A 19,821-nucleotide genomic window follows, 5' to 3' on the forward strand; every position below is an offset into this window, starting at 1 on the left:
TTAGCAGTCATTCACAGATGGAACCTTCTTTTTCCTCCAGGGCTCCAGCCTCTCTGCCATTTCTTTCCCACTCTCAAAGTCCATGCCCGGAAAGCCATGGGGACCTGACATTGCCTTCTCTTCCAGGGATTATGGTCTTTCCCCTTCTCACGCAAGGGAGCAAGGTTTTCTTTGTCTCCCACCAGGGCAGGTCAATTAAATAGGACTAATGTTAAATGACTCTAATTGTTTTTTTATTAATGTTTAACTGCTAAATTCCTTTTTCAATTAAATGATTGTGTCTTTATGCTCAAAGGCCTTTTTTAAATATATATATGGAAGTTCATTTGTTTTATTAAGGGAAATACCACCTGCAAAACTATTAATGACTTGAGCTCTGTGATTAGTTCATTTTAGTGACATTTTGAGATTTAATAATTAATCTGGCTCAAGTTCAAAGAAAGAAAACTCAATGCCAGAAATTCCTAGCGAGCAAGGAAAATAAACAAACCTTAACGATTGTTCCCTCAAATAACAGGAACCATTGAGATCAACTTCTTGCAATTAGAAGTGTTTTGAAAAAATGAAGGAGAAAAGTTCAAGAAAGCATGTCAAAACAACAAAACTCAGTCTACATTTTCATTACTGTGATTGATCAAAGTCTGTTTGCAGCAGACTTGAATGTGAATAAATTAAAGGTGACATTGACTTGGCAGAGGCACACTAGTGATTGGCAAGAACACATAGCAGGAGCAGCTTCTGTAAGCAGAACTTGCTTGGTTGTTGTTTCATTCTAATAGATTTCTTAGCAACCCAGTGCTATCATACTAACCTACGCTCTGTCATTTATTTACCATTTTGGCTTCTACTCCTACCCAGGCAAGATTAAATTCATTTTTGATTACTAATCTAGCAGGCATCGCCTCTGGTCTGAGCACAGAGTACCTTTTGGTGATCTCATAACATTTTGGTGACCTCATAACCTCCCCTCTTTTTTTCTCTTCTCTCTTTCATACATTGAAAAAGGGTGATATAATAACTTACTATTTCATCCTGGCAGTTCAACTTGTAGAACTAGAAAATGTAGTTTAATTAAACAATTTGGCAATATTTTCAAGCTTAGGCATTTCTACTGCTATTGTTAGGTTTAAATTGTTTCTTGGTATGTTATAAAGTTGACACTGTAAAAAGAATATTCATCTTAGAACATTTTGAAACAGTTACAAATCAAATTCCCATTATAATCATGTTGATTGCTGGGTGGAGTATGTGGCATATACTGGGAGGCTACTTTCTGGAGGAGACCATGTTACAATAACCATATGTCTCTAAGGTTTGAGGACCTGTACCATACTTTATGTCAAGTCTTCACTTAAATCTATTTACTCAATCTTTTTGTATTCTTCAAAATATATATATATATATTTTTTTTTTTTTTTTTTTTTTTTTTTTTTTTTGCGGTACGCGGGCCTCTCACTGTTGTGGCCTCTACCGTTGGGGAGCACAGGCTCCGGACGCACAGGCTCAGCGGCCATGGCTCACGGGCCCAGCCGCTCTGCGGCATGTGGGATCTTCCCAGACCAGGGCACAAACCCGTGTCCCCTGCATCGCCAGGTGGACTCTCAACCACTGCGCCCCCAGGGAAGCCCCCAAAATATTTTTAAATAGACTCAAAAGCAGTGTACTCATACCTTAAAATTTTTAATGTTGATTAAAATAAAAATTATTCATTAGTATGTATAGTTTAAATTATGGAAAGAAAATGGGGCTGTCAAAGTCAAATATATTTATATTATGTATATCACATGGTCTAGTGAGAGGTGAAAATGTACGGGTAGAGGAGAATGTATTTAGTAATTTAAATACTGTAGAAAGTTGATCTGTTTCTAAGACCAAAACTTTCATTGTATCTTTATTTTATGTGTACTTTGAAAAGTACATATCTACATCCAATAGTTATTAAAGATATATTTACACTAAGCTTTTGCCACAAATGTATTGGTAATTTATAATTTTAAACTAAAACTTAAAAAAAATTAGGTTCCTGTTTTTTGTATGTAATATAACTGGATCATTATGAAATGGCCATGGTTTTGTTCCCGTAGAAAGCTAAAAAAGAATTTAGTGACATGGGAAATTTTATCAATATCTGTTAAGACTGACTCTTAAGTCTTTACTTGCTTTTGAATATCTAACAATGAAGCACTGTTGAATTTACTTTAAACTGTATTTAGATTTTTTATCTTGGGATTTCTTTTGTACTTAAGTTTGAACGTAGTTATGTATGGTATACATGGAGTTCACAAGTACTTGAAACCAAATGGAGACCATTTATAAATACCAAACTCCAGAGGAGTGTGGAGCCAGACTCTCAAAGAAGAAATGGTTGTATAACTGTATTCTGCCTGCCATTTTTCCTGGCTGGGTTCATAGCACTTTTAGAACAAACTTTATAATTTCCTAATAAAGAACTGACCATTAGCTCTATTCCATTTCCAGGTCTATCTGTATAAAAATTATAAAACAATTTTGAAGTCTATTATTGTGGAATTTTATCTTTAACATGAATATCACACCATCATATATATGTACATAGAGTGTATTACTGAAATATTCCTTGACAGAAGAATTTTCTCTTTACTAGGCTGAGACTCTAAAGAGAGAAACAGGGTTAGGGGATTGAGCTCCTGAATTATGTTATGAAAACCATTTTTCTTTTTTATTTATACATACATGTGGCACATACAAATAAGCACACTAAATTTAAAAATACTAGTGATACTTTACATAAATTATTAATGACGGGTAATTTTTAATTTGTATTTATATGCCCTTGTCCACAAGGTATATGTGTAATAATAGATATTCCTAAATGCTCTTGTATGTATGCTTAGATCTGTATCCAAATACTCAATTCTGTTTAATAGCGTAGACTCAGAACTGTTCACTCCTTCACCTCTTGTCCAAGTGTGGCCCCAGAGATGCAGAATGACTGGATACCTGAGACAGAAAAATCTTTGGGAAACTGTTTTAACTCACTCAGATATTTGTCAGCCCTTTTCTTTCTCCAGTACTCACTGAGTAATTAAATTTTCTTCCAGTCAAGATGACTTCATCAGAGAGCACTTGTGGACAGCTCTCTCTCTCTTCCCTCAGATGCTAGAGTATGGTTCCAAGGTTCAGGTTTGCATTGCCTTAGTGTCCTTTATCTCTCCCAAGGCATCATCGCAGAGACCTCTAGTCCTATTCTGCCATTTGTTTCACCTCTTTTTTTATAGTCCAAGTATCCAGATCTGTTATAGTACCTCCCACAGCTATAACTGTATATTAGAGCTGATTTCTTCACCATTTCTACACCAAAAGTCATGTGTACTAGATTTTCACATAAGGGACTATATGATTAGATTGGGATAATATAATTCCTAACCTCTTTGAGTCAACATGTTTGAAGACTGCATTTTCAGGCTTTAATTTTTGTCTGTATGTTGGTAGTTTAATAAAAAACAACTTTAAAAATGCTTTTGTGATTACCACACTTAGCAATTTGCAACATGTAGTACAACAACAGGACAGCTACCAAAAGGGCTCTTAAGCAGGGCTCTTAGCAAAGAAGTGGCACTGAAAAGGACTTGAGCTGCAACCTTTTGGGGGCTTGAGTTCTCATCACTGAATTAATAAATAGTGCACAATAAATAACCATTAACTTGTCTAAACTACAAAAACAGGGTTAAGCTTGTTAAATGCATCCAGAGCTTTTTTTTTAAATCTTTTTTCAATGTAATCCTACACAAACAATGGTAATTTATAATTTGATGTAGAAAAATATATAAATTCAAACATTTAACACAATACTTTTCACAACTGAGTTTGTCTATTTTTCCAATATTAAGGCTCTGTAAACAACTCAAGCCTAAGCTAATTTGCTCCAACTGAACACCCCTGGTGCCTGTTGAAATGAGAGAGATTGTCACAGAACAATAGTCATTCATAAACAATATACTTAGGAAAAGTTCTGAAATATCAGATTTTGGTACAGCTTGTGCTTTCTCTGTTGTCAGTATGGTTTCTTTCTCTTCTTCCCTGAGATTGGTTGAGAATGATATCCTTCAGTACTTCACTCCAGGGGACTCTTTGATGTGACCTTCTCAGAAACGAGTTAACCTCATGCATGACTTTCTGATTGTCCACCCCACCAGATTCAGCTTCAGTGGAGAAGGGCCATTGTTGACATACTGCTTCAAATCCCAGGCCAGGGAAGCCAGGACAGTGGTGCAAGACATGGAAGGTTTGGTGGGCAGAGGCTCTTTGTCAGGTGGGAGTAGGGAGGGAATGAGGTGTCATCTGTCTCCCAGGTAGTACTATTAATCTGAGGGCTGCATATGGTCACAATAGTCCTCTTGCATTTCAGGCTGTACTTCTCCTCTATTTAGTGGTAACTGACATCTTTGCAAAGCTTGAGAAGTCCTTCTGGTGGGGGTACAGTGATGATAACCCTCAAAATCTATAGCAGTAGTTTCAATGCACAATGTGATGACGCTCCTCATGGGCTCAAGGAGCTGGGAGTGGGTAGACATAAAATCAAAGGGCATTGAGTACCTAGCAGAGTGTCCCAAAGTCTAACATTTTTCCCTGCAATGAAGTCCTTCATTCTGATATTTTTGGCACTATTCATTCCTTTATGTAGGTTCAAGTTTCCATATTGTATCATTTTTTCAACCTAAAGTATTTAATACTTCCTTTAATGTTCTTGTAATAGAAGTTTGCTTGTGACAAAAACATCTTTTTTTTTTTTTTGTCTGAAAATGTCATTATGCCTTCATTTTTAAAGGATGTTTCCACTGGATATAGGATTCTAAATTGACAGTTTTTATTTTTTTTCAGTGTATTAAAGTCATTCCATTGTTTTGTACCTTGCATTGTTTCTGAAGAGAACTCAATAGTATTTATCTTTGTCTCATAAATGTCTTTCTTTTGTAGCTTCTTTTAAGATTTTCTCTTTTATCATTAGTTTTTAGCAATCTGGTTTTGATATGCTTTGGTTTTGTATTTTTCCTACTTGGAGTTTTTTTAGTTTCTTGGATATGTAGATTTATATGTTTATCTATTTGATATATTTTTTAGTCATTATTTTTTCTCCTTCCTCTTTCTTCTTTTTCTGTGATTCCAGTTACATGTATGTGAGACTGCTTAATATTACCCAACAGCTCACTGAGGCTCTGGTTCAGTTTTTAAGCAATTTTCTCTCTCTTTTGCTTCAGTTTGCATAGTTTCCATTGCCTTGTTTTCAGATTCTTTTTTCTCTTCTTCTGCAGGTTCTAATCTGCTGTTAAGCATATCCATTACATCTTTTATTTCATGTATTGTATTTTTCACCTCTAGAAGTTCCATTTGGTTCTTTTTAAATGTTTCTACATTTCTTCTCTTTATGTTAATTTTTCTCTTAAGTCTTTAACATATTTATAGTAGCTGTGATAAAGTCCGTATCTATTAATTTCATCATTTCTATCATGTTTCTGTTGACTGGTTTTGGATCACACTTTCCTTCTTCACTTCTTGATTGGATGATAAACACTGAAATAGTATATTGTTTACTGTCTGTGTTTTGTTGTTTTCCTTTTAAAAATGTTGAGGTTTTTGTTTTTTTTTTTGAGTATATTAATTTACATGTGAATCAGCCCAAACTTTTGGAGGCTTTATTTTTAAGATTTGTTCAGGTGGATCTAGAGCAGTACTGTTCAATAGGAGTTTCTGCAATAATGGAAATGTTTTGTATCTGTACTTTTCAATATGGTAGCCACTAGTCACATTTGGCTACTAAACACTTGAAATGTGCCTAGTACAATTAAGGAACTAAATTTTAAAATTTAATTAATTTAAATAACAACATTTGGCTAGTGGCTACTGTATTGGACAGTGCAGATCTAGAGTTACCTCAACTCTTGTGCCAATTTACTCTTACTCCTAAGGAGTGATCTTTCTGAAGTCCTTATACTAAATGCCCTGCAGGTTTGGTGAGGCATCTCTGGCTTTTTAGAACTTGAATGTCCCCTAGTCTCATGCAAGCTGCAGCAGTTGTTCAGTTTACAGCTCCCCAGTAGTTATTCTTTAGCCAGAAATTGACCTTCCTGGCCCTGTAGAGTCTCATCCTACCCACATACAGTTTGATACTCAGCTGAACACTCAAGGGTACCCCTATCCAGGTTTCTAGAACTCTGTGTGTGTGTGTGTGTGTTCTGGTACTGTGCCCCACAAATTTCAGCTTCCTCAGCCTTCCTAACCAACCATCTCTATCTCTTTAGCTCAGTGAGGTAACCAGCCTCTGCTTGGGTTCCCTGACCCTGTGCAGCAGCCTCCAGCTGAGGTGATACAGGGCTTATCTCGTTTGTTTCCCCTCTCTCGAGGATCACAGTACTGCACTGGCTGTTGTTTAGTATCTGAAAAGTTTAGTATTTTTGTCCAGTTTTCTAGTTGTTTATGGCAGAAGAACTAGTCTGACACCAGTTACTCCATCTTGTTTTCAAGCCAGTAGATTATGTCTTACTAACACCTCTGTTCTCAATCCAGTGGTAGTGGTTGCTGCCTTTGTTGGAGACTGTAGCACATTAAATTGGAGATTTTTTCATCCTGGCAAAATTATGAATTTTGTTCATTCTTCATAAGGATAGCAATTGATGTAGGGATCCTACTATTTACAAAATGTTCACAACAAATAGTTATTCAATGTATGTCACAAATTAGTGGGTTAAATTTTTAAGTACTTAAAGACATAAGTATTGAGACTACATTTCTACCCTGAGATGAGAAAGAGGGACAGATATAAGTTTGGTGTGTTTATTTTTAATGGAATAGAATAAACAATCACTATTTAAAAATCCACCTGTAACATCTTCTGTTGTACTATTACTGCCCAATAGCCAGTTCTTTCCCAGTCTTTACAACAGCCCATAGAAGAAGGCAGTACTGTAATCTCCATTTCACACAAGGAAACTGAGACACAGAGAGGTTAAGCAACATTAACAGGGTCACAGCTAGTAAATGGCAAAACTGAGATTTATATGCAATTTGTCTTGCTTCAAAGCCCATGTTTTTAACTGCAAACTTTCAGAAGGTCTAACAGTGTGAACAGTATGCATATGAGTATTTGAGATGTAAATTTTATGTATACATAGTCACTGTATTCCCATTTTCAGATAAAGAAACTGAGACTGAACAAAGTTAACTGACTTTCTTGGTGTCACAGATAGTAAAAGGTAGATTTGGGATTGCAACTATGTGTTTGGGTCAAAGAACTATGTATGTGGATAGTCATCAGAGTTCTGTTTTTTTTTAATGAAAAAGTGATATATTGGAAACAAAAATAGGGGTAGACATTACGTAAGTCATGGTATAATGCAAGTGATAAAATCCATACAACTATTTTTTTTTAATGTGAAAGAATACTGACAGGGTGAAAAGTGGTATGCAAAAGGATAAATATTTGCTTTAAACATACAAACATTTATGTGAAGACCTACTTACCCTTGGTTTATCCCTAAAATGCTGAAACAAACAATGTTTTTATTGATATACATATTGAGACTTAAGGTGATGTTTCCAAGGAAATAATGTAAGGGAAAAATCCTTGCTTTATAGTAATTTCTGCTATGAAATAGGCTTTGTTACAGAATTACTTCTGTTTCTCTTTTAGTCTACAAATTCCTATTTTTTCCACCTAACTACTTTCATTTTATCTATTCCAAATATTTACAAAACTAGATTTCCTTTCACAAATGATTTATGTTCTGTGTAATTTTTCTGGAAGCTGTTGGCAGGGGTCTGGTAACCATTAGTTTAAAAAAAAAAAAAGACAAATTCTTTTCTAGGAAAAACTATAGTCTCCATGTTTTTCAACTCTGAAATCTTTAATCTTCATATTAAAATAATTAACATATTCAGATTGACTTTTTATTGGCCTAAATAGCTGTTATAAGAAAGAAACTACTTGGCAGAGTAATGATGAGTAAAGAGAAATTATATGAAGGCAGGAATAAAGGAAGAACAGCTCTCTGCCCTCAGTTTCCTTTCATGCAGAAGGCATAGGCTTGCACCAGCTGTAAGATTGCAACAGTAGAGCTGAAATCCCTAAAGGCAATGTGACTGATGCTCTTATACCAAGCCAAGCAAGCTTTATACCAGCTTCTCAGTAGTGTCTTGCTCCCTGTGGTGGGCTACTAGTGCAAGTTCAACCCTCGTGAACCTTTCATTCTGCTCAGGAGAAAGAGCCTCCGGGCTGACACACCAGTTCATAGAGGGTCTTGAAGAGTCTGGAGTTGAAGTGAAGATGAGATGGCCTCAGACTGAAAAATATTTCCACCTACTTCCATTATTTCCAGTATCATATTGAGGGGTTTCTTTTGTGACATATGGTCACCCCACCTGAGAATTCTACAGAGTATATGAAAGGCAAAGCCAGACTCTCACCCTCACTCATAGCAGCTGTCCCTAAACTCATAGTTACTGTGGTTATTAAATTACTCATAGGGAATTGATCTGTTATAGAAATTACAAGAATATTTATAAATATGCCTTCCCTCACGTTTGCTTTAGGAGAGGTTTCATTAGATGGGCCCTTCTTTGTGTCTAAAAGTCTATAACACTACAATCTCCTCAAATCTTTTCCTGTAAGTATAGACCATTATTTTAAATGTGATTTTAAATATCAGGGTTTACCTTTTTGGAGAACTATTATTGCTTGAAATTCATGTTAGAAACAGAAAGATTGCATCATATATTTAAATAACCAGATGTGTCATTTTTTTTAAAGGAACCATTGTTTTAAATAAATTTATTTAATTTTGGCTGCATTGGGTCTTCGCTGCTGCGCTCGGGCTTTCTCTAGTTGCGGCGAGCGGGGGCTACTCTTCGTTGTGGTGTGTGGGCTTCTCATTGCGGTGGCTTCTCTTGTTGCGGAGCACGGGCTCTAGGCGCGCAGCCTTCAGTAGTTGTGGCACGCAGGCTCTAGAGTGTAGGCTCAGTAGTTGTGGCAGGCGGGCTTAGTTGCTCTGCGGCATGTGGGATCTTCCTGGACCAGGGCTTGAACTCGTGTCCCCTGCATTGGCAGGTGGATTCTTAACCACTGTGCCACCAGGGGAGTCCCAGATGTGTCAATTTTTTAAATGTTGAAATTTTAAAATAAGTTGGGAGAATTTGTTTTTGTCAATGTTGTCAGATATTAGTTATGTTAACATTCATATTATAAATAACAAATATATTCTTTTTTTTTTTTTTGCAGTACGTGGGCCTCTCACTGCTGTGGCCTCTCCCACTACGGAGCACAGGCTCCAGACTCGCAGGCCCAGCGGCCATGGCTCATGGGCCCAGCCGCTCTGTGGCATGTGGGATCCTCCCGGACTGGGGCACGAATCCGTGTCCCCTGCATCGGCAGGCGGACTCACAACCACTGTGCCACCAGGGAAGCCCAACAAATATATTCTTAAAGAAAAATCAGAAAATACAGATAAGCGAAAAGAACATTTAAAAATTTCACTCAGGGAATTCCCCGGCAGTCCAGTGGTTAGGACTCTGCCCTTTCAATGCCGAGGGCGCCCATTCAGTCCTTGGTGGGGGAGCTAAGGTCCCGCAAGCTGTGAGGCGCAGCCAAAAAAAAAAAAAAAATCCACCCATTTAGAAATAATTAAGATAGAAGAGGAAGAAGGAATCAATAAAGGTAAAAGACGTAATTACTATTCATCTGTTTTTAAGATGCATATCTTCAAATTTTAACATCTCTGAAATCAGGATGTGTGAAGGAGTTTGCCTTTTTTAGTGGTACCTATAACAGCGATGCATCTTAAATTTGATGGTCTTGTATTCAATGAAATACAGTAGTAGGTTCATTGTTGTTCGGGGTATAGATCCTTACAAATAGAATAGCACATCTGAGTGACAAAACTGCATTGCACAAATTGCTTGCACTGATTTGAGGAAGCATTTCCAATAGCAAAGTGCCTCTCTGGAACTGGTGTCTAAGGCTTGCTGAACTCTGATTCCGTTTCTGTCCTCCTCTTCACTGCCATACCACTCCAGAGGCGAAAGGGAAATAGATGGGACTTGGTCCTGGCACTAACCATGCTTTAAGTCCCACAGAGAAGAGACTGGCAGGAGCATCCTTCTGAGGCCCTCTCACCTTCACTTCATCTCCAATAGAAAGTACAAATCACTGATTAGTTTTTGAGGCAGTAAATAGCTGTTAAATTTAGAAAATCTTTGGTAAGAGTGACTTTTATGCTTTTGTGTAATATTTCATGTTAAGTGGTTTGTTTCACTTACTGGGTAGTAAATATTTCTATTTCATTATCCCTCTCATCTTTTTATTATAGTATACAAGGAGATAGCTGTTTAATTCAAAATAACATCACTCTATCATTATATGGCTTTATATAAAGCTATATAATCAGATAGCTTTTTCAGACTTACCCTGTACATATCTATATATTATTTAAATACAAGGCAAGTATCATGTATATATGTACTTAATTTTTTTTAGCTATTTTATTTTTATAAAACCTGTAGTTTGAGTTTTCTTCTAACTAGGAATTTAATGATTTCTTCCATTTATATATGCATGCAGGAAATAATGAAGAATGAAAAACATAAAGAAGAAATTAAAACCAAAGACTTTTATGAAAAAGAAAAACTCCTCAGAGAAGAGAGCAGCAAGGAACACTTGGCTCCACCAGTTCAAACTCAGATTAAAGGGCATGCCTCCGCTCCGTACTTTGGAAAAGAAGAATCCTCGGTGGCTCCCACCAGCACTGGTAAAACCTTTCAGCCAGGATCCTGGATGCCACAAGATGGCAAGAGCCACAATCAATGAATGCACTGTGGTAAAATCATTTCATTTATATATGTATGTGACTATTTTAACAAGTAAAAGTAAAAAGTTACTTCGTATTTTCTGACTGTACAATAGTTCTCTATTCCAGTAAACTTAAGAACTTGTTTTTACTATGCATAAGAAGTGTGAGTTTATGAACTATAGGAACCTAACTTCTTTTAGACTTAAATCCTTCACTTGATTTAGTCTTCATTCTCTGTTTATAAATTTGCTTAGTTTTTTTCCTCTTTGAGTTGCTCCCTTGAGAAGTATCTTGTAGCTGTAAATGCTCAGTACATTTTAGATCCTTACGATCATTTAGAAACCACCCAAAATATATCTTGGTAGAAAATGATAAGGGTAAATATTGAACTGTCCTAAATGATCAAATATAAAAGGAGAAGACTGCTATTTCTGTAGAGGCACTCTGTAAGATTCTAAAGAACTAATCAAAAACATGAACTTGGATAAAACACATGGAGGCCAGGATAAAAACACGTGGAGGCCAAGAAAATTTATTTGATAAATGAAAAACACCCTATGATATAGTAGATGGGACAAAAGCTGTTTTATGGTGGAATTGAGGTTGGAGTTTTAAAGAAGAATTAGGACCAATGGAAGTAGACAATCTATCACAAAAGTCTGAAAAGATGGTAAACAGAGAAATGGTACAGTAATTGCAGTTCTGTGAGATTAAAAATTACTTTGAAGAAATAGAAAATAGGGCAGAGTTCTCAGAACGTGATTCCACTGATAGTGGAGATTACAGTGATTTCTATATTGGAGAAAATTATAGACAGATGACAACATTAAAACAGATTATATATAAAAGTGTCATACATTTTCTGAAGTGCACAACCAAGTTTTTGTTGCTAACAGAGTTCTAATTCTAATATAGAGGTCTTCTAACAGTGTTTGACATTGTAGCAACTACTCAATAAATATGGACTGAGATTTTTACTTAATATTAGAAGGTAAAAATTTTAACTGCTTAAGAAATAAACTACAGAAAAATACAACTTTATAAAATGTTATACTGAAACAAGTAATCAAATGTAATCACCATAACACTCATGAAATGACAAAAAAAAAAGCCCCTAGGTGGTAATATTAACGTTCCAGCAGCCCTGTTAATATCAAGTTAATCATTCTGTCTCTTTACATTATTCCAAAGTAGTATTACATTTTACCAAAGAGGCAAAAAAGGAACTAGCTATTAGGCAATATAAAAAGAGATAAAATTTGTTGTATAACTGACTGTAAAGTAAGATGTTCTTGAACCCCAGGTTACAGGAAAAACTGTAAATTCTAACATGCTAGAATAGAATGTGTCTACTACCAAATTCCTATCAGCTTATTAACTGTATTCTATATACATATTTTACAAAAGTTTGTTGTGTAGGCTGTTTATAAATATCTTAATGTATGACAGAATTTACATTAATTTTAATTTTTATGGTTTTCATTTTAAAATACCTGTTTTACATAAAAGAAAATCTTAGCCAACAGTTACGTTACATAAGAAGATGATACTGGCCCACCCATTATTAGTAAAGTATGAACTTTCAAAGTGATTTTGAGAATAAACTTTGTAGTAATCCATCCACACTCCTTTCCTCAAGACTAACATTTTTAGGATGACTGGTTTACACTGTTAGGTGGTATCAGAACAGAGTTCTGAGAAGATTTAGTCCTACATAAAAACTGAACTATAATCTTGGCCTAATTAAGATTGCCTTTCTAAACAATCTTGTGTTTATATGTGGCTTTTAAGCCAGACACATGCAAAGCAGAATCAGAGTTTCACATAAAATATTCACTTGTCCACCATATTTCATATTTTAAAGTTATATTTGGGGAATTTATAAGTTTTTTTTTAATGAAAATGTTTTTCTTCATCTTTTCAAGACAGACTCCAAAACCCATGCAGATTTTTAAATTTCAAAAGTTAAAATGTTCATTTTAAAATAATTAAATTGGGGCTTCCCTGGTGGCGCAGTGGTTAAAAATCTGCCTGCCAATGCAAGGGACATGGGTTCGAGCCCTGGTCTGGGAAGATCCCACAGGCTGCAGAGCAACTAAACCCACGCACAAGTACTGAGCCTAAGCCCTAGAGCCCACGTGCCACAACTACTGAGCCCACGTGCCACACCTACTGAAGCCTGCGAGGCTAGAGCCCGTGCTCCGCAACAAGAGAAGCCACAACAATGAGAAGCCCGCACACCGCAACCAAGAGTAGCCCCCACTCACAAACTAGAGATCCCACGCACAGCAACGAAGACCCAACACAGCCAAAAATAATTAATTTAAAATAATAATAATAATTAAAGTGTCATACATACCTCAAGTTCTCTCAGATAAATCCTTCCTGACTTCCTGTGCCTCTGCTATACATGCATATAGCATTTTTTCCCCCAAAGGCCTTATTATACAAACTGCTCAGGTATACATGCGTTGCCTTTTGGGTTTAACCATATAAATCTAGCCTATTAGCTATGCCTTGGATATCTGAAGTTAAAAATCAAAAAAAAATGGAGGAAATAATTTTTCCCCATTATGTTATCCTTTTGCATTCCATTTTTACTGATTTCTGGCTCTCATTTACTTCCTAATTTCATCAGCCTTGACCCAATACCATCATACTGACTTTTTTAATGCTGTCTCATTAACCACACTATCTAAAATGTAACCTGAATTCATTTAGACTAGGCTTTCTCAAACTATTTGTGTTCTTTGGGGGAAAAGAAAAGAGTCTATGATAGTCAAAGAAGGTTAAAAGACTCCAAGAAATCATGAAGAAATGAATTGTCTTATCTTGTGTTTCCCAAACTTTTGGTATTTGAACACGGAATCCCCTTTAATGTTTGAGAAATACAGAATTTGTCCTTATATGTTACAGATATGAAGTAAATCAGAGTGATCCTATAATCAGTTGCAAACCTGAAAGCAATCATCCCTAAATAGGTATCAGACTTCCTCTAACTTAAAACCAGATGAGGTATAAAGTGCCCCTAACAATGGGTGACGAGCTGTTACTTAATAGTGGATCTCAACATTGGGTTTCTAGCTTACAGCATCCGAACTTATTTCAAGTTTGCTCACTGTAATTTCAGGAAATAGGTTTAAAATCCCCTTGCACATCTGATACAGTAACACCATGCTGAAGTTTACCACGTGGACGCTATGGATCAAATTCTGATGCACAAACTTTTTGGTGGTAAAATGTTTGTTATAGGCAGCTTGTTTTTCCTTCAAAACCAGCCATAATTGATTATATTAGTTCTAAGAACTTCAGAAACAACATAATATGTAGGCAGTTTTTAAAAGAGTTATTCTGGGTAACAGTAAATGGGATTCTTGTAACCATAACAGTATGTTACAATAAAAGATTGATTTTTCTGAAGACTCTCAAAGCTCATAATACACAGTCCCCAACTTAATTTTTCAACTTTATGATACACATTCACATTCAACAGAAACGTTGTTTGAGTTTTAATCTTTTCTCGGGCTAGCAGTGTGCAGTAGGACACTTGTGATGCTGGGCAGTGGCAGGGAGCCACAGCTCCCAGTCAGCCATGCAATCACAAGTTAACAACCGATACCCACACAACCATTCTGTTTTTCACTTTCAGTACATTATTCAGTAAATTATTTTCAGCTTGCAATGGGTTTATCAGGATGTAATCCATTTTAAATCGAGGTAGCTCTATAGTCTCTAATTTACACCACCCCCCAACACACACAAACATATAGACACATATTATAAAACCTTGTTGATCTCAAATGTATAAAAAGGCTCCATAAATTTTGGGAAAAGCTGAAGAAACAATAAATGGCCTATGCCAAACAAATACAAAATTGTATTAAGACTAACAGGGACTATAGAAAAACCTATTTTAGTTAAATACCTTTAAATTGTCACAATGAGCAATGAAACCATAGCTTTAGTGGATAACTGTAAGTTTTGTTTAAATTTCAATGACAATATAAAAAGCATTATCCTAGATCACCTGAATAACTAATTTGTAATTAAACACTGAATTATTTCAGTGCTTGGAGCTGCAATGTGTTGATCACACTGGCACCAAGTAGGAACTGACAACCTAAAATAACAGTGATAAGTATTGTTCAACCAGTCCATAAACATTCTCAGAGGTCCTTAGGTTCTCATATTTGAGAAACATTGCTCTCAACTTTTACAAGTACAGTTGACCCTTGAACAACATGGGTTCGAACTGTGTGGGGCCACTTATACACAGATGTTTTTAGTGGTCAATACTACAAGACTACATGATCCAGGGTTGGTTGAATCCACGGATGAAGAACTGTGGCTACAGAGGGACCTCGGAACTGCAGATATGGAGGACCTGCATATAGGAAGGAACAATGTATAGGGAGGGTCCACTATAAATTATACAGGGATTTTCGACTGCAAGGGAGGACTCATGCTCCTAACCCCACAAAAAAAAACAAAGCCCAGCGTGGTGTTCAGGGGTCAACTGCATGCTTATCTATAAATGAAATTTGTAACCCTCTGAAAAGTCTAACTTCTATAACATATTTAACTTGAATTATTACTCCTCCCCCCACAAAAAAAAAACAAAGCCCAGGACCTCTTTATAAAAATGTATCAAATTTATTTCAATATCTAGTTTCATTTTTAAGTTAAAGCTTTTAGACAATTTTTTTGTAATTTAAGATTCATTATCAGGGGTGAGGAAAACATCAATAAGCTATTAATTACTGACAACAAAATTATTAACCATGCATTTATAAAAGCCATGTTAAAGAGTAAAAAGTTCCAGTTATACTACTTAACTGAAGGAAATATCCTTCAGCCCTTTATTTCTAACTATAACACATTCTAATTTTGACATGATTTACACCTTTTTCACCCAACTAATACTATGCTAAACAAACTTTTTCCAACTGTTAAGCCTTTCTTTACCATTTATGAAATATGACTTAACTGTTACTCTTTCAAAGTTCCTTAAAAGAGATTTGAATTTTAATTTTCACCATGAACCTGTTTGATCAAAAAAGTAAAGGACATCACTACCACATGAATTAAAGAATGGAATGAAAAACAAAAGTGGTATTATATAATCAGCAAATTATTTGATAAGACATTTTAACTACTTCACATTTCTACTTATAGCACAAGTGAGAATGAACTGGTTCCAAGGTACTACAAGGTTTGGCATTTTTACTCCAAGCTTTAAATCATAGTGTTGATCTACTCAAGTCATCTCTAAGAAAATGGCAGTGTTCATAAGTACAAAAATTGTTATATCCAGTAAGTGGTATTCTACATGGTCAAGATAATAAGAGAATTCTTTATAAAATTAGATTTTTAAAAATGCAGAATGTCTGGTAATTACCAGTATCTCAAAAGCTAAAATGAGAAAAATACAGAAAATAGAAGTACTCGTTGAATAATACTTTGCTTTGAGGAAGCCAGAAATGATTCTATTTCAAGAAATAAGTAATAATGATAAAAGATGTGATTAACACACTGTATCTCTTTTAAGCCAAAGCATGCTTTTCACCTCAGGACAATTCTGATTTTTACATTCTTAATCTCCTTTGTCCAGAACAGGACCCCATTTTAAGCCATTATTTGAATAGAGTCCATAATCTAAAGCCATTTTTCTCCACAGGATGTTTTCACTGTAGTACATATGCTGCAAAAAGGCAAATGACTAAGTCAGTTATAAAGAATCTGTAGCATAATAAATGCCAATTTACAGTAACTGTCAACAGACTTCTACACCGAAGCCTAAAAGTTGCTATAGTACAGGTGAGAACTAACATGATTCTTCCACATGCTCAGACTTCGTTTACTAAATAATACTGTCACAAGATCTGAAAAGAAACCTTAATGGGTCCTTCCAAAGCTGCATAATTTTCCAGATGATTTTCCTCTGGTTGCAGAGCCTGTTCATTCCTTCAATCCTTTTTTAGTCGTTTAGCTTTTGCAATATTTTCTTGACGTTTTTGTTTCTTCTTTTGCTCCTTTTCCCTGGCCTCGATCATCTTGGCCAATTTCCAAGACAGTACAGCACTTGCTAGAAACAATGGAGTTAGGGCCAGAATAACTGTTGTAAGGAAGCCATATGGGTCCTTTGCAGCCCATTCCACAACATACTCAGCCCAAGCCTTTATATCAAACATCTTTGTAGAGGCCTTAGGAAAGCAGGGGGTGGGGGGAGAGACAAGAGAAAAGCCTATGTGGTTAATCAAATTTTGAAAAAGGTACCCCATACAATTCAGTTAACTCAGAATTCCATTATCACTCAATAGTTTGGTTGGTTGTTTTTAAAAAGTACTAATTAGTACTATTTTAATAAGGACTAATGTTTCTTGTAAGAAAAAATAATTCACCTAGGACAACCAGAAGAGTGACACTTAAAAGATGTGAAGCTATAGAAGATAAAAGGAAAGACCATGTGGAATCTGTCATAAGGACTAGGCATTCTCATATGCCTCCTATATTCAAGACAAATTTTATTTAGCAGCAGAGTTTTCAAAGAATTTTGAGTTTTATGTGCTCATTCCAGGAAACAGCTGAATCCCATTATGTCATTTTTTTACATAGCCTTAGTTCTATTAAGTGCTAATTAACAAAAGTACAATCATCAAATTTGCTATTTGAAAGCCACAGAATATGTGAAATGCCTGGAGAAAGGGAGGTAATGGATGGCTGTTTCCAGGAATGAAAAGAGAGGGTAAGGGAACCATAATATCCATTCATATGCAAAGAGTTCTATAAGCAAAAGGTGACATGCTATTTTATGCCCTCTTTCAGCTTTGAGGACTCCTATTTGAGGACATAATTAGTAAATGAGAACAACTTTAATAGATGAGAAAATTAACCATTACAGGTGCCATGCGTTTTGTTCCGTTTTGAGTTGGTAAGGGAGGGCCATCTGGCAAATGAGGATGTTGTGGATTTGAGTGACATTTTCTATTTTGCCCCAGAGGCTTTTCAACCTTGATGTTTGTGTTGATCTCTATTCAAAGTGGAGACTCAGAATACCTGGGGAGGAATGGGTGTATATACAGTCACTTAAAATTTCAGCTGGGATTTAAAAAATCATCTACCTTATGCTTTGAGTAGTGATCTCTAACTTTGTCCTGGGATTATTAGCCAATCACAATTTCAGATGACCCTTGGTTGGCTGTCTTCTTTAGCTCTACCATACACTTCTGAGAGAATGCTTAAATTCTATATACTGGTTGGGTTGAAAAGAATAGATAAAAGAAAAACGTTAAAAGTCAACTTTAAGGAATAATTATAATACAATTTTAAATGGTAAATTCTCTATATGCAACCTATAAATGACATGTAAAATCGCCTGGTACATTAAATACATTTAATATCTATTGCTTTCTAATTTTAAGAAAGAAATAATTACACAATGGTAAATGCCCTGTAAGAAAATCCTAGTTACTGGAGATCAAATATTTTACTAAATTACTTCAAAAATAAAATTATTTACGAAGTTCACCAACATATAAAATAAGTTAGCTCACTGATATGTTACAGCATATCCATTCCCAGATCTTGAACTTTTTATACTAAAAAAGTCAATTATTTGTTTATAGGGTTAAGTATACAATCGCAAAATCAAACACCGCTTTACTCTTAAAAGGTTTTTTTTTGTCTCCCTATTATACAGTTTGTGTTCTTTATAGAAAACCCAGATAAGCAAAACAAAATATATATCACCCACAATCCCATCACCTACATAAAACTACCATGACTGGTTTTAATTACATCCTATCTCAACTTCTTCATATTTTCAACTGAAGACACATTAAAGTACCTAAGATACCGTTAAATATCCTAGCCTCCCCACCCCATTCGTAGGCTCCCACCCACACAGTCGAGCCCAGGCTCTACGGATATCCATCTGTTTCTTCAGCTTCTCCAACCCAGTAATGAATTAACTAATGCAAGATTCAGAGATGAGCAAAAGAACTTTGCAATAAAGAGTAAAGCGGAAGTGAAGGACCCGGTTATGGCCGAGTTTTAGCCATTAACACAGAGAAAGGAGTTACCGTCCACAGGACACAAACCTCCCATGCACCTCACTTTCGGACCCCAAGCGCACGCGCCTCCCACACTCCAAGGAATATTTTCTTCCTTCCGAGAAGGATCGGCCGGGCTTGATCTCCGGGCCAGACCCGCGCGGCGCCTAAAGCTGCAGCTGATGGCACCTCACAGCCATCCGCACTTCCCCTCCTTCCTTGTGTTTTCCTCGCTCACCCTTCCTTCCTCACCGCACCCGGCCGCCCGCCCCTGGGGCCACGCTCCCCAGACCCTCCACCTCGGCGAGCGCGGGCCCGGCGGAGCTCGCACAACGGGCGACCCCCGGGAATCAGAGGTCGTCCCCGCCACACCTTGGGCCGTCGGCGCCGTGGCCGCCTCCGCCGGGCACGGGGGCAAAACTGCGGCTGCAGCCACCACCGGCCTCCCCTACAGCGCACCCGAGACTGTGGGTTCGTACCCTCAACTCCCAACTAACCTCCAGGCCGGAAGCAGGAAGGCGGAAGCCGCGGCTCTCCCGACCCGCCCACAGGCCGGCCCTTGCCTGGATCCGGCCTGAGGAAGTCGAGGGGCCAGTTTCCGGCTGCGCCATTGCTGTGTGGGGCCCGGGACCCGGACTTCGAGCACGCGGGGAGGGCGGGGCGGCGCCCGGGTTTCCGGGGAGCTGCAGGTGAGGCCACGTGGGGCTAGCGGCGGCGCCCGGCTGGTCGCTGGCTCGGATCCCGAGTCTCGCGCCTTCTGTCGGGGCAGCGTCTTGCCTGAGGCTCGGGTGGGCTCCGGCCTTCGGGAGCTGGTCCGGAAGCACGGAGGGCCCCCTACCTTTGCCCCCGAAGTCAGCCGGGGAACAGCCGCTCCCCTGCAGGAGCCCGGCCGTGGGTGGAGGGCCCCGGTGGGTAAGGTCCGTGACCCTGGGAAACTCCAGCCAGAGAGCGGC

The 19,821-nt window shown here is 37.3% G+C and overlaps 2 protein-coding genes across 5 annotated transcripts in view; one reads left to right on the forward strand and one right to left on the reverse strand.

The window, feature by feature from the left end:
- The window catches only part of NDUFAF2 (NADH:ubiquinone oxidoreductase complex assembly factor 2), a 182,389-nt gene extending 171,424 nt beyond the window's left edge, over window positions 1–10,965 (forward strand). For both annotated transcript variants that reach the window (XM_060142983.1, XM_060142986.1), the window contains one exon: window positions 10,589–10,965. In XM_060142983.1, coding sequence (XP_059998966.1) covers window positions 10,589–10,834 — 246 coding nt within the window. In that variant the 3' untranslated portion in view covers window positions 10,835–10,965. The remainder of the gene's footprint in view (window positions 1–10,588) is intronic.
- A 308-nt stretch (window positions 10,966–11,273) lies between these two features.
- On the reverse strand, window positions 11,274–19,501 carry SMIM15 (small integral membrane protein 15). Of its 3 annotated transcripts, none has more exons than XM_060142987.1 (3): window positions 19,366–19,501; window positions 17,939–18,069; window positions 11,274–17,020 (listed from the first exon to the last, which is right to left on the reverse strand). In XM_060142987.1, exon 3 carries the CDS (start codon window positions 17,006–17,008, stop codon window positions 16,784–16,786), a length of 225 nt encoding a protein of 74 aa, XP_059998970.1. In that variant the 5' UTR covers window positions 17,009–17,020; window positions 17,939–18,069; window positions 19,366–19,501; the 3' UTR covers window positions 11,274–16,783. The 3 variants fall into 3 exon arrangements, with proteins under 3 accessions (XP_059998970.1, XP_059998971.1, XP_059998972.1); XM_060142988.1 differs by lacking the exon at window positions 19,366–19,501 and adding an exon at window positions 19,241–19,359; XM_060142989.1 differs by lacking the exon at window positions 19,366–19,501 and adding an exon at window positions 18,917–19,137.
- Between the last annotated feature and the right edge of the window lie 320 nt (window positions 19,502–19,821).

This window comes from Lagenorhynchus albirostris, chromosome 3 (genome assembly GCF_949774975.1).
Source record: "Lagenorhynchus albirostris chromosome 3, mLagAlb1.1, whole genome shotgun sequence".
Lineage (NCBI taxonomy): Eukaryota > Metazoa > Chordata > Mammalia > Artiodactyla > Delphinidae > Lagenorhynchus > Lagenorhynchus albirostris.

Excerpts from the sequence above, each read along its gene's own strand:
- SMIM15 (XM_060142987.1), bottom strand. The coding sequence starts at position 17,008 with ATGTTTGATATAAAGGCTTGGGCTGAGTATGTTGTGGAATGGGCTGCA.